This window comes from Ranitomeya imitator, chromosome 6, assembly GCF_032444005.1.
Source record: "Ranitomeya imitator isolate aRanImi1 chromosome 6, aRanImi1.pri, whole genome shotgun sequence".
Classification (NCBI taxonomy): domain Eukaryota; kingdom Metazoa; phylum Chordata; class Amphibia; order Anura; family Dendrobatidae; genus Ranitomeya; species Ranitomeya imitator.
The window spans coordinates 259478863-259493836 of record NC_091287.1 but is presented as its reverse complement, the minus strand read 5'-3'; the positions used below and the strand labels follow the sequence as shown (position 1 = coordinate 259493836).

General features: G+C 45.5%; 1 protein-coding gene across 1 annotated transcript in view; it reads right to left on the bottom strand.

Annotated features, from left to right (window-relative positions):
* Positions 1 to 7800, bottom strand: part of ANKH (ANKH inorganic pyrophosphate transport regulator) — a 153141-nt gene extending 145341 nt beyond the window's left edge. Inside the window, exon 1 of the mRNA XM_069730598.1 lies at positions 7402 to 7800. Within this exon, the coding sequence (XP_069586699.1) occupies positions 7402 to 7497 (96 nt within the window). The 5' untranslated portion in view covers positions 7498 to 7800. The remainder of the gene's footprint in view (positions 1 to 7401) is intronic.
* Between the last annotated feature and the right edge of the window lie 7174 nt (positions 7801 to 14974).

The window sequence follows — 14974 nt, the reverse complement described above, 5'->3', positions numbered from 1 at the left end:
GCTACATTAGTGGAGCTATCCTGCCACATCTGACAATGACAACATATTCTCTAGTCACTGCTGAACGATGAAGGGAATGAATGAAGATTAGCCATAAGAAGGGGATGGCCGGCCTCCTCAGACAGATGACAGTCCCAGCCAGTCTGCTGCTCGTACAGGTTGAATACGGCAGATGCCAGGCAGCGCCAATGGTTTACATAATGCTCCATTACATAATCAGTCAGGGCACAGGGAGCATTTATAATGACTGTACAGGACAGATTACACTGCTCACTTACTGCCACAGGCGGCCAACACTGGGGGCAAGGTGGGAACAGCTGGTTATTATCAGCACACATTATGTACAGCTGCCCACAGACCACAGTCGGGTTACCCAGCGATAGTCAAGAACCACTCACATTGAATACCAAGAGGGAAGGAAATACATAGTATTGCTGGGGAGCAACTTTATTAGTGGCATCTCCACCTGGGCCCACAACTGGAATAGTCGCCTTTTTCACATGGACCCCCTAGTCTACAAGGCCCTGCACCCACTACAGTTACACCCCTGGTACTCTCTGAATGCTGAATACAGGCCACCTCTTATGACAGCCTGTACGCTGCTGCCTACAAAGCAAACAGCATGATGGCCACATAGGGGTATGAAAGCTACAGGGAATGGGATGATGACCACATAGGGGTATGAAAGCTATAGGGACGGCATGATGGCCACATAGGGGTATGAAAGCTATAAGGAACGGCATGATGGCCACATAGGGGTATGAAAGCTATAGGGAACAGCATGATGACCACATAGGGGTATGAAAGCTATAGGGAAAGGCATGATGGCCACATAGGGGTATGAAAGCTATAGGGAACGGCATGATGGCCACATACGGGTATGAAAGCTATAGGGAACGGCATGATGGCCACATAGGGGTATAAAAGCTATAAGGAACGGCAAGATGGCCACATAGGGGTAAGAAAGCTATATGGAATGGCATGATGGACACATAGGGGTATGAAAGCTATATGGAACAGCATGGTGGCCACATAGGGGTATGAAAGCTTTAAGGAACGGCATGATGGCCACATAGGGGTGTGAAAGCTATAGGGACGGCATGATGGCCACATAGGGGTATGAAAGCTATAAGGAACGGCATGATGGCCACATAGGGGTATGAAAGCTATAAGGAATGGCATGATGGCCACATAGGGGTATGAAAGCTATAGGGATGGCATGATGGCCACATAGGGTATGAAAGAGGGAACGGCATGATGGCCACAAAGGGGTATGAAAGCTATAGGTACGGCATGATGGCCACATAGCGGTATGAAAGATGGAACAGCATGATGGCCACAAAGGGGTATGAAAGCTAGAGGGAACGGCATGATGGCCACATAGGGGTATGAAAGCTACAGGGAATGGGATGATGGCCACATAGGGGTATGAAAGCTACAGGGAATGGATGATGGCCACATAGGGGTATGGAAGCTACAGGGAATGGCATGATGGCCATATAGGGGTATAAAAGCTATAGGGAACGGCATGATGGCCACATAGGGGTATGAAAGCTATAAGGAACGGCATGATAGCCACATAGGGGTATGAAAGCTAGAGGGAACGGCATGATGGCCACATAGGGGTATGAAAGCTAGAGGGAACTGCATGATGGCCACATAGGGATATGAAAGCTAGAGGGAACGGCATGATGGCCACATAGGGGTATGAAAACTACAGGGAATGGGATGATGGCCACATATGGGTATGAAAGCTACAGGGAATGGATGATGGCCACATACGGGTATGAAAGCTATAGGGAACGGCATGATGGCCACATAGGGGTATAAAAGCTATAAGGAACGGCAAGATGGCCACATAGGGGTAAGAAAGCTATATGGAATGGCATGATGGACACATAGGGGTATGAAAGCTATATGGAACAGCATGGTGGCCACATAGGGGTATGAAAGCTTTAAGGAACGGCATGATGGCCACATAGGGGTGTGAAAGCTATAGGGACGGCATGATGGCCACATAGGGGTATGAAAGCTATAAGGAACGGCATGATGGCCACATAGGGGTATGAAAGCTATAAGGAATGGCATGATGGACACATAGGGGTATGAAAGCTATAGGGATGGCATGATGGCCACATAGGGTATGAAAGAGGGAACGGCATGATGGCCACAAAGGGGTATGAAAGCTATAGGGAACGGCATGATGGCCACATAGGGGTATGAAAACTACAGGGAATGGGATGATGGCCACATAGGGGTATGAAAGCTATAGGGACGGCATGATGGCCACATAGCGGTATGAAAGATGGAACAGCATGATGGCCACAAAGGGGTATGAAAGCTAGAGGGAACGGCATGATGGCCACATAGGGGTATGAAAGCTACAGGGAATGGGATGATGGCCACATAGGGGTATGAAAGCTACAGGGAATGGATGATGGCCACATAGGGGTATGGAAGCTACAGGGAATGGCATGATGGCCATATAGGGGTATAAAAGCTATAGGGAACGGCATGATGGCCACATAGGGGTATGAAAGCTATAAGGAACGGCATGATAGCCACATAGGGGTATGAAAGCTAGAGGGAACGGCATGATGGCCACATAGGGGTATGAAAGCTAGAGGGAACTGCATGATGGCCACATAGGGATATGAAAGCTAGAGGGAACGGCATGATGGCCACATAGGGGTATGAAAACTACAGGGAATGGGATGATGGCCACATATGGGTATGAAAGCTACAGGGAATGGATGATGGCCACATAGGGGTATGGAAGCTACAGGGAATGGCATGATGGCCACATAGGGGTATGAAAGCTATAGGGAACAGCATGATGACCACATAGGGGTATGAAAGCTATAGGGAAAGGCATGATGGCCACATAGGGGTATGAAAGCTATAGGGAACGGCATGATGGCCACATACGGGTATGAAAGCTATAGGGAACGGCATGATGGCCACATAGGGGTATAAAAGCTATAAGGAACGGCAAGATGGCCACATAGGGGTAAGAAAGCTATATGGAATGGCATAATGGACACATAGGGGTATGAAAGCTATATGGAACAGCATGGTGGCCACATAGGGATATGAAAGCTTTAAGGAACGGCATGATGGCCACATAGGGGTGTGAAAGCTATAGGGACGGCATGATGGCCACATAGGGGTATGAAAGCTATAAGGAACGGCATGATGGCCACATAGGGGTATGAAAGCTATAAGGAATGGCATGATGGACACATAGGGGTATGAAAGCTATAGGGATGGCATGATGGCCACATAGGGTATGAAAGAGGGAACGGCATGATGGCCACAAAGGGGTATGAAAGCTAGAGGGAACGGCATGATGGCCACATAGGGGTATGAAAACTACAGGGAATGGGATGATGGCCACATAGGGGTATGAAAGCTATAGGGACGGCATGATGGCCACATAGCGGTATGAAAGATGGAACAGCATGATGGCCACAAAGGGGTATGAAAGCTAGAGGGAACGGCATGATGGCCACATAGGGGTATGAAAGCTACAGGGAATGGGATGATGGCCACATAGGGGTATGAAAGCTACAGGGAATGGATGATGGCCACATAGGGATATGGAAGCTACAGGGAATGGCATGATGGCCATATAGGGGTATAAAAGCTATAGGGAACGGCATGATGGCCACATAGGGGTATGAAAGCTATAAGGAACGGCATGATAGCCACATAGGGGTATGAAAGCTAGAGGGAACAGCATGATGGCCACATAGGGGTATGAAAGCTAGAGGGAACTGCATGATGGCCACATAGGGATATGAAAGCTAGAGGGAATGGCATGATGGCCACATAGGGGTATGAAAACTACAGGGAATGGGATGATGGCCACATATGGGTATGAAAGCTACAGGGAATGGATGATGGCCACATAGGGGTATGGAAGCTACAGGGAATGGCATGATGGCCACATAGGGGTATGAAAGCTATAGGGAACGGCATGATGGCCACATAGGGGTATGAAAGCTATAAGGAATGGCATTATGGCCACATAGGGGTATGAAAGCTATAGGGAACGGCATGATGGCCACATAGGGGTATGAAAGTTATAGGGACGGCATGATGGCCACATAGGGGTATGAAAGAGGGAATGGCATGATGGCCACAAAGGGGTATGAAAGCTAGAGGGAAAAGCATGATGGCCACATAGGGGTATGAAAGCTATAGGGAATGGGATGATGGCTACATAAAGGTATGAAAGCTACAGGGAATGGGATGATGGCCACATAGGGTTATGGAAGCTACAGGGAATGGCATGATGGCCACATAGGGGTATGAAAGCTAGAGGGAACGGCATGATGGCCACATAGGGGTATGAAAGCTATAGGGAAGGCATGATGGCCACATAGGGGTATGAAAGCTATAGGGAACGGCATGATGGCCACATAGGGTATGAAAGCTAGAGGGAACGGCATGATGGCCACATAGGGGTATGAAAGCTATAGGGAAGGCATGATGGCCACATAGGGGTATGAAAGCTACAAGGAATGGCATGATGGCCATATAGGGGTATGAAAGCTGTAGGGAATGGCATGATGGCCACATAGGGGTATGAAATCTATAGGGAACGGCATGATGGCCACATAGGGGTATGAAAGAGGGAACGGCATGATGGCCACAAAGGGCTATGAAAGCTAGAGGGAAAGCATGATGGCCACATAGGGGTATGAAAGCTACAGGGAATGGGATGATGGCCACATAGGGGTATGAAAGCTACAGGGAATGGCATGATGGCCACATAGGGGTATGAAAGCTATAGGGAATGGCATTATGGCCACATAAGGGTATGAAAGCTAGAGGGAACGGCATGATGGCCACATAGGGGTATGAAAGCTACAGGGAATGGCATGATGGCTACATAGGGGTATGAAAGCTAGAGGGAACGGCATGATGGTCACATAGGGGTATGGAAGCTACAGGGAATGGCATGATGGCCACATAGGGGTATAAAAGCTATATGGAACGGCATGATGGCCTCATAGGGGTATGAAAGCTATAGGGAACGGCATGATGTGGCCACATAGAGGTATGAAAGCTACAGTGAATGGCATGATGGCCACGTAGGGGTATGAAAGCTACAGGGAATGGCATGATGGGCACATAGGGGTATGAAAGCTATAGGGAACGGCATGATGGCCACATAGGGTATGAAAGCTATAGGGAATGGCATGATGGCCTCATAGGGGTATGAAAGCTACAGGGAATGGCATGATGGCCACATAGGGGTATGAAAGCTACAGGGAATAGGCATGATAGCCACATAGGGGTATGAAAGCTATAGGGAACGGCATGATGGCCACATAGGGTATGAAAGCTATAGGGAATGGCATGATGGCCACATAGGGTATGAAAGCTATAGGGAACAGTATGATGGCCACATAGGGGTATGAAAGTTACAGGGAATAGGCATGATAGCCACATAGGGGTATGAAAGCTATAGGGAACGGCATGATGGCCACATAGGGGTATGAAAGCTATAAGGAATGGCACGATGGCCACATAGGGGTATGAAAGCTATAAGGAACGGCATGATGGCCACATAGGGGTATGAAAGCTATAGGGAACGGCATGATAGCCACATAGGGGTATGAAAGCTATAGGGAACGGCATGATGGCCACATAGGGGTATGAAAGCTATAGGGAACGGCATGATGGCCACATAGGGTATGAAAGCTATAGGGAACAGTATGATGGCCACATAGGGGTATGAAAGCTATAGGGAACAGTATGATGGCCACATAGCGGTATGAAAGCTATAGGGAACGGCATGATGGCCACATAGGGTATGTAAGCTATAGGGAACAGTATGATGGCCACATAGGGGTATGAAAGCAATAGGGAACGGCATGATGGCCACATAGGGTATGAAAGCTATAGGGAACGGCATGATGGCCACATAGGGTATGAAAGCTATAGGGAACAGTATGATGGCCACATAGGGGTATGAAAGCTATAGGGAACAGTATGATGGCCACATAGGGTATGAAAGCTATAGGGAACGGCATGATGGCCACATAGGGTATGAAAGCTATAGGGAACAGTATGATGGCCACATAGGGGTATGAAAGCTATAGGGAACGGCATGATGGCCACATAGGGTATGAAAGCTATAGGGAACGGCATGATGGCCACATAGGGGTATGAAAGCTATAGGGAACGGCATGATGGCCACATAGGGTATGAAAGCTATAGGGAACAGTATGATGGCCACATAGGGGTATGAAAGCTATAGGGAACAGTATGATGGCCACATAGCGGTATGAAAGCTATAGGGAACGGCATGATGGCCACATAGGGTATGAAAGCTATAGGGAACAGTATGATGGCCACATAGGGGTATGAAAGCTATAGGGAACGGCATGATGGCCACATAGGGTATGAAAGCTATAGGGAACGGCATGATGGCCACATAGGGTATGAAAGCTATAGGGAACGGTATGATGGCCACATAGGGGTATGAAAGCTATAGTGAACAGTATGATGGCCACATAGGGGTATGAAAGCTATAGGGAACAGTATGATGGCCACATAGGGGTATGAAAGCTATAGGGAACAGTATGATGGCCACATAGGGGTATGAAAGCTATAGGGAACAGTATGATGGCCACATAGCGGTATGAAAGCTATAGGGAATGGCATGATGGCTACATAGGGTATGAAAGCTATAGGGAATACGATTCTGTGTAATTCTGCCCATAAACTGAGTGATTCCAATAGAAGAAGAATATCCAAAAATTGCTCACATGGGCATAAAACTGCAGAAAAACGAATGACAGACATTTTGGATTCCGTGGCCGGCCATTCCTCAGTTGTGATCTCTTGGTTTACCAGCCAGGTACGAGCAGTCAATGCCGGCGACAGCGGTCAGGTATGGCACAATGAATCGGCTCCATACAGTGCCTGCCAAATGATCAGCTGATCTCTGGGGCAAGTGCCCATTATGGAAGTGGCCAGCGATGCATGTAGCTGGCAATCACTAGGGCACTGTGGAAATGACACAGCAGATGACCTCATCTGACAGCCAGCAGCTCCCAGGCGCTGACCCCCATCATCCTCAGCCCTGGGCAGGCAGGGGCCGCATCGCAGAGAACACAAACATTGGACAATAATAAATAGTACAATAATACGGCTGGGGATAATATTTATATGGATGATAATATTATAAAAATCAAGTTAATAACATGGAGGATGATGGTAATAATAAGATGATAATGGTAACATGAACAGCAAAAATGATTAATAATCATAATAATAAGTGCTAATCTCATTATAATAAGTGATGTCATTTTTAATCCGGATAATCATACTATGGCTGGTGCTGATGCTGTGACCACCATGATGCCCCCTGGCAGTGCTGCCTACCTGCTCCCCGAAGTCGATGGCTATGTTGGTGATCCCCAGAGGCACCAAGAAGCGGATGAGCGGCCAGTAGGGAGTGAGCGCCGGGAATTTCACCATAGTCTCTGGCTCTGTGTGCTACAGATGCGGGCAGCACAGGCACAGCCGACGACCGAGCCCAGAGCAGCAGATAACGGTCCGCATGTGGCTGTCTAGCAAGAAATGCCAAAGATCAGGACCATCCCTGCCCTCCCACACAGCAGCGATCTGCGGCCAGGAGGAGGAGGAGGCACGTTACAAATATCTGCCATCACCAGACAATGGAGGCGAGGGAGAAGAAGCAGCGGCGGCTGCGGACGGTGTGCTGCGTGCGTGCTGCCAGGAGATTACTGTGTGCGCAGCTCCTCTCCTCCCCCCGTTATCACAGCGTGACACTGATGAAGCAGGGAGGACACGGTCTGCACAGGGCGACACCGTGCGGTCATACGGGTGTACAGCAATACAGTGCTCAGAGCTGGCGGCGGCTGCAGTAGCGCCCCCTGCTAGAGGCCGGGTGTAGTTCTGCCTGGTTTCCTAGTGGTAACTGTGGGGGCTGGGGGAGCCGGGCTCAGGATGGGGGAGCTGTGTGGAGCTGGGCAATGGAAAAGGTCCCATTCCATAGAGCACTTCATTTAAACATTGCCTCATTACTTTTAAGTCCACACTCACTGCAACAAAACCAACATTCTTTTCATCTCTCATATCCTCCCTGTCTCACAACCCCTAAACAGCTAGTCAACACTTTCAATTCTCTCATCTACCTCTCTGGACCCAATATCACCTCCCTACTAACTAGAATCCGGCAATGTCCGCTATTTCATCTTCTCTGCTCGGGGTTAATCTGCTAAGATGAGAGTTTATGAAGAGTTTAGGCTCTCAACTGCTCTCTGCTACCCACTCCCATCTCCTATATAAACTGGGTCCTGTTTAGCACTCATTGTCAGAGAAGCTTTTGCTGCATGGCTGGAGGTTGTTGGTTATTAGAGAAGGCGTTTGGTGGATTTATCTGTGACTGTTGCTAGGTTTTGAGTGTGTGATAATTCCCTTTCTTCTCCTACTTTGGTTTAACCCTATCCCCCACTCCCTGACGCATACCTCTCTTATATGTGTGAGTATATTTGTACTGTATGTTTGGTATTTTCCTTTATCCCTGTTCGTATTACCTTGTTAGTTTGGTTGGTGTATTACAGTACACTACTACTCCCCTCTTCCTTTGGTGGGGGAAGAGTACAGACTGAGGGCGAATTCAGGAGCTAAGGTACGTGGCCCCGGCATCTTTACCATCAAAAGTAATCCAGAGAACAGGGCGTGCTAGGGCACCCCTAGCGTTAGCTGGTCTGGGACACCCAACAACAGAGTCTTGACACCTGCTCTGTGGCCTCCCTTCTAACACTCTCGCACCCCTCCAATCTATCCCAAATCTGCTGCCCTACTAATTCACCTGTCTCCCCACTTTTCCCCGGCCTTGTCTCTCTGTCAATCCCTTCATTGGCTCCCCATTGCCCAGAGATTCCATTTCAAAGCCCTATTCATGGCATACAAAACCATCCACAACCTGTCTCCTCCATATATCTGTGACTTAGTCTCCCGATACCTACCTGCACGCAACCTCCTATTCTCCCAAAATCTCCTCTACACCCCTTCCAAACGCACGCAAAAACGCGCGCGTTTTGCGACACGTGCGTCGTTTTTTGACGAGAATCGGACGCACAGAAAATGCAACTTGTTGCATTTTCTTGCGTCCGACGCTAGCGTTGTAAACGACGCAAGTGTCAAAAAACGCCACCCAAAAAACGCATGCGTCCCCTATGTTAAACATAGGGGCGCGTCGCTGCTGCGTCGCCGCTGCGTCGCCGGCGCAACAGCGACGCACATTGGCGGAACGCCAATGTGAACGTAGCCTTATTTCCTCTTCCCACAGTCACATACAAGATTTTTCCCATGCATCCCCCCCTATTCTGGAACTCTACCCCAACATATCAGACTTTCGCCTACCATGGGAACCTATAAAAGGAACCTGAAGACCTACCTCTTCTGACAAATCTACTTACACTAACCATCCCTCCACCAAACCACTGCACGACCAGCTCTACCCTCACCTTCTGTATTCTCACCCATCCCTTGTAGATTGTGAGTCCCCGCGGGCAGGGTCCTCTCTCCTCCTGTACCAGGCGGTGACTCGTTTTGTTCAATATTATTGTACTTGTTTTTATTATGTATACCCCTCCTCACATGTAAAGCACCATGGACTAAATGGCTTTATAATAATAAATACGTTTTCTTTCGTTAGCCTCCATACTCCCTTTTCACTCACAGGCTTAGTGAATTGTCCCCATACTGTGCGCTGTGAGGCACAGATGACAACCTCTGTACAGCATCTCAGAATATCTTGCTATTAAGTACAAAAAATAATAATTAGAAGGTTAAAAGTCAACTTTGAGGATTTTTTTGTCATCCATTTTCTATGTTTTTAGATTAATTTTAGTCACGATAAGGCCTCGTTCACACATTCACTATTTGGTGATTTTTTACCTCAGTATTTGTAATCCAAAACCAGGAGTGGGAGATTCTGAGGAAAAGTCTAATGGAAACAGGTCACCACTCCTGTATTTATCACCCACTCCTAGTTTTGGATTACAGAAGCTGAGGTAAAAAACTTACCAAATACTGAATGTGTGCACGTGGCCTGAAGGGTGAAAACTGTAGCCTCCGAGCGCTCCGCTATAACGACCACCATCTCAGAACAACATATGGTGCGTTAGTGATGTGCCAGGACATCTGATGGCGTTTTTTTTCTGGTTTCTTGATTTTGAAAGAATCTTTCTATCCTTTTAATATGTGGGCTGTGTTATAAGATGGGCATTTGTTATGTATTTAGGAATATTCGACTTGTTTTTATCTTTGTGATACTCTGCTTTGTGTCTATTGATTTATATTGACAACTAGCTGAAGAGCCCGGCGTTGCCTGGGCATAGTAAATATCTGTGGTTAGTTATAGCACGTCACTTCTCTTATTTTCCCATTACGCCTCTCATTTTCCCAATCAAATCTTTAATTTTCCCCCTCACATCTCTCATTTTCTCCCTCACACCTCTCATTTTCTCCCTCACTCCTCTCATTCCCGCCTAACACTTGTCATTTCGACCTCACATCTGTCATTTTCCGATCACTACACTATTTTCCCTCACTCCTCTCATTTTGCACTCACACCTTTTCATTTTCACCTCACACCTCTCATTTTCACCTCAGTATATACATGTTTGTCATCTCCCTTATATATAGTATACACCTGTATGTCATCTCCTGTATATAGTATATACCTGTATGTCATCTCCCCTGTATATAGTATATACCTGCTGTGTCATCTCCCCTGTATATAGTATATACCTGTATGTCATCTCCTCCTATATATAGTATATACCTGTATGTCATCTCCTCCTATATATAGTATATACCTATATGTCATCTCCTCCTATATATAGTATATACCTGTATGTCATCTCCTTCTATATATAGTATATACCTGTATGTCATCTCCTCCTGTATATAGTATATACCTGTGTGTCATCTCCCCTGTATATAGTATATATCTGTGTGTCATCTCCTCCTGTATATAGTATATACCTGTATGTCATCTTCTATATATAGCATATACCTGTATGTCATCTCCTCCTGTATATAGTATATACCTGTAGGTAATCTGCTCCTGTATATAGTATATACCTGTGTGTCTTCTCCTCCTGTATATAGTATATACCTGTATGTCATCTCCTCCTGTATATAGTATGTACCTGTATGTCATCTCCTCCTTTATATAGTATATACCTGTGTGTCATCTCTCCTGTATATAGTATATATCTGTGTGTCATCTCCCCTGTATATAGTATATACCTGTGTGATCTCCTGTATTAGACCTCGTTAACACGTTATTTGCTCAGTATTTTTACCTCAGTATTTGTAAGATAAATTGGCAGCCTGATAAATCCCCAGCCAACAGGAAGCCCTCCCCCTGGCAGTATATATTAGCTCACACATACACATAATAGACAGGTCATGTGACTGACAGCTGCCGTATTTCCTATATGGTACATTTGTTGCTCTTGTAGTTTGTCTGTTTATTAATCAGATTTTTATTTTTGAAGGCTAATACCAGACTTGTGTGTGTTTTAGTGCGAGTTTCGTTTGTCAAGTTGTGTGTGTTGAGTTGTGTGTGGCGATATGTATGTAGCGACTTTTGTGAGATGAGTTTTGTGTGGCAACATGCGTGTAGCAACTTTTTGTGTGTCGAGTTGCATGTGACAGGTTAGTGTAGCAAGTTGTGTGCAGCAAGTTTTGCGCATGGCGAGTTTTGCGCGTGGTGAGTTTTATGTCTGGTGCCTTTTGAGTATGTGCAAGTTTTGTGTGAGGCAACTTTTGCATGTGTTGCAAATTTTGTGCATGTGGCAATTTTTGCGCATGTGCAAGTTTTGCGTGTGGCGAGTTTTCCATGATGTGAGTTTTGCACTTGTGGCGAGTTTTGCGTGAGCCTATTTTTTGCATGTGGTGAGTTTTGTGCGTGGTGAGTTTTGAGCGGCGACTTTTGTGTTTTGACTTTTATGTGGCGAGGTTGGTGTATGTGTGGTGAAATGTGTGCTGAGGGTGGTATATGTGTTCAAGCACATGGTAGTGTGTGGCACATTTTGTGTGTGTGTTCATATCCCCGTGTGTGGTGAGTTTCTCATGTCGGGGCACCACCTTAGCAACTGTATGGTATATACTCTTTGGCGCCATCGCTCTCACTCTTTAAGTCCCCCTTGTTCACATCTGGCAGCTGTCAATTTGCCTCCAACACTTTTCCTTTCACTTTTCCCCATTATGTAGATAGGGGAAAAATAGTTTGGTGAATTGGAAAGCGCGGAGTTAAAATTTCACCTCACAACATAGCCTATGACGCTCTCAGGGTCCAGATGTGTGACTGTGCAAAATTTTGTGGCTGTAGCTGCGACGCCTCCAACACTTTTCATTTCACTTTTTCCCCATTATGTAGATAGGGGCAAAATTGTTTGGTGAATTGGAAAGCGCGGGGTTAAAATTTCGCCTCACAACGTAGCCTATGACGCTCTCGGGGTCCAGACGTGTGACTGTGCAAAATTTTGTGGCTGTAGATGCGACGGTGCAGATGCCAATCCCGGACATACACACACACACATACACACACACATACACACATTCAGCTTTATATAGTAGATGGTGGTCCATTGATACACATCTACCGTTCTTAGCTTGGTTATTTATTATTTAGTATATTTCATATTGGGTGGCCTATAGTTACAGTGGGTATTTTCTATCCCATTTTGTTATCTCTATAAACTATACAATCTTTTTAGTATCATTTGGAGCGAACTATAGGGTATAATATAGATGGCCATTGTTGAGCAGGGCGGCATTTTGTGCTTATCTCTAGGGTGCCAACCTCTGCAGAATAGGTAGGAGAAATCATAGGGCTTAACCTCTATGTCCATTTGTCAGTTTTTCATGCGATTGGGTATTGTTACCTTTTTCGCTGATATCTAGCAGTTTTTAATTATGATGGTTTGTTTTGGGGGTTGTGATTTTAGTATATCTAATAAACTTTAACCTACACATAAATAGTGTTAAAATGTTTCCTAGCCGCTTTACCGAAAGCACAGCCATAGGAATGTGTACTGAGCAGTTGTAGTCGCTCCTGAGCACATTGATTGACAGCTCCTTCTGGACCGATGCAATGCAGGGTGAGCTGTCAATCAAAGTGCCCAGGAGTGATTATAGCCGCCACTCACAGTATAGTGACCGTAACCTCTCTGTGCACACTTCTATGACTGACAGTGAGCAGTAACAGGGAGGATAAAAGTTCATTTCCTCCCAGTAGCCATGCTTTTTCTAAGGTAGCCAGGCAGCATTTACCTGTAGGTTAACCCTGTATCTGCAGGTAAATGTGGCTTTTGCACATGATAGTTTCATTTAACCAGAACTACGGTATTATTCCTTCATTCTAAGGAATTCTTGTGAAGGTAGATGGATCTTCACAATTAGTAAGTGAATGCATACGGTACTTTAGTGACCCCTTAATAACAGTGCTACTGTAATATGAAAGGCATCTGTATTTTGCATAAAGTGATAAATGTTTAATGCTGCGAAAAGGTTAAACCTACCGCAGAAGAAAAAGCAGAAAATGGTATATACATGAAGATGTTAAATACGGAATAGCGAATAATACAAGGACAATTCATAAAATAGCCCTGAAAATTACAGATCTTTATAAAATGCAACTATTTCCTCCCATAAGGAAATACACTGCACATGATCATTATATTTGTATTTTTATAACCTTGTGGTAAGGGCAGATTGAGTCATTCTTTTTAAGCTAAAGTTCTGTTTTGGGGGATTCCCAGCAGATGTTCAGATAAGGACCAATGTCTCCACATCATCTCCAGCAATTCCGCCAATGCTTTGGTTATAATATTAGCTTAAATGTAGGTGCTATAATCCATGGATAGCTGTACACCAAACAAACGATTAGGTATAGATTCACTTGCTAACTATTGCTGGGTTTGCATTTGGACCTTGTATTTTGCTTACCAAAATCAAGAAAAAAAACCCTTGTAGTTGGGTTATCCATAAAGGTTTAGATAAATCTTTGCCTTTTTATTTAACTGTTTTGTTGGTATATCTGTTTCTAGAAAATCTGGCTAGAAACAATTACTTTTGCTACAACTTCTAGGCTACATGCCCACAATGAGATTTGGTGAGTTTTTGATTTTGTAGATTTTCTCCAGCATTTCTGCCCCCATTAAATAAGATACAGTAGGTTACTTAATTGTTTTAAAAAATAGACAGCGTGAAAAATGCACCAAAAACTCATCATGGGAACACAGCCCCACAGAGCTTTTGTATACAGTTAAGAGACTTGTTACGATGTACTTAGCTTGCTACAATTCAGCACTTTCTTTCACTGCCTTGGAGCTGGTAGGCACGTGGGGCCATGCATGTGTAGAATACATGACCGCCCTGAACAATTGGAGCACATGACTTCCCTTCCAGTAAGAACTATAATGGGGTCTTAGAGCGCTACCAGTTGTTTGTGCTACGGTATGTATCCTACCCGGATTGAGCTTTCAATGAGTTGAGAATAGTTTTCAGTAACAGTTTACCGTCTTTGACCACACTTTTTGTATAACCCATATATATATTCAGCTCAGTTATTCCTAGTCCCACTTCTTTGCTTATTCTAGTCCACCCTTCTGACTGCATCTCATATTGCAGCTGACTACACTTTTTCCCAAACTCTTGGATACTACTGTATCGTTGATTCCTGTTGGGGGTTTTCTGATCCCAACTCCTGAAATGATCCAGATAACGCTTTTATCATGGAACATCTTGACTTCATTTCAGTGACTGCACCATTCCCCTCCGGACTAAACTACTTCTCTATATGTGCTTCTGCTGGCAGCCAGTGACTATTCTAGGGACCATAACATGGGGATTCTCCTGCAACCAAATGCAATCTTCCGTGCAGTGGTCAACAGTCAAGGCCATTTAA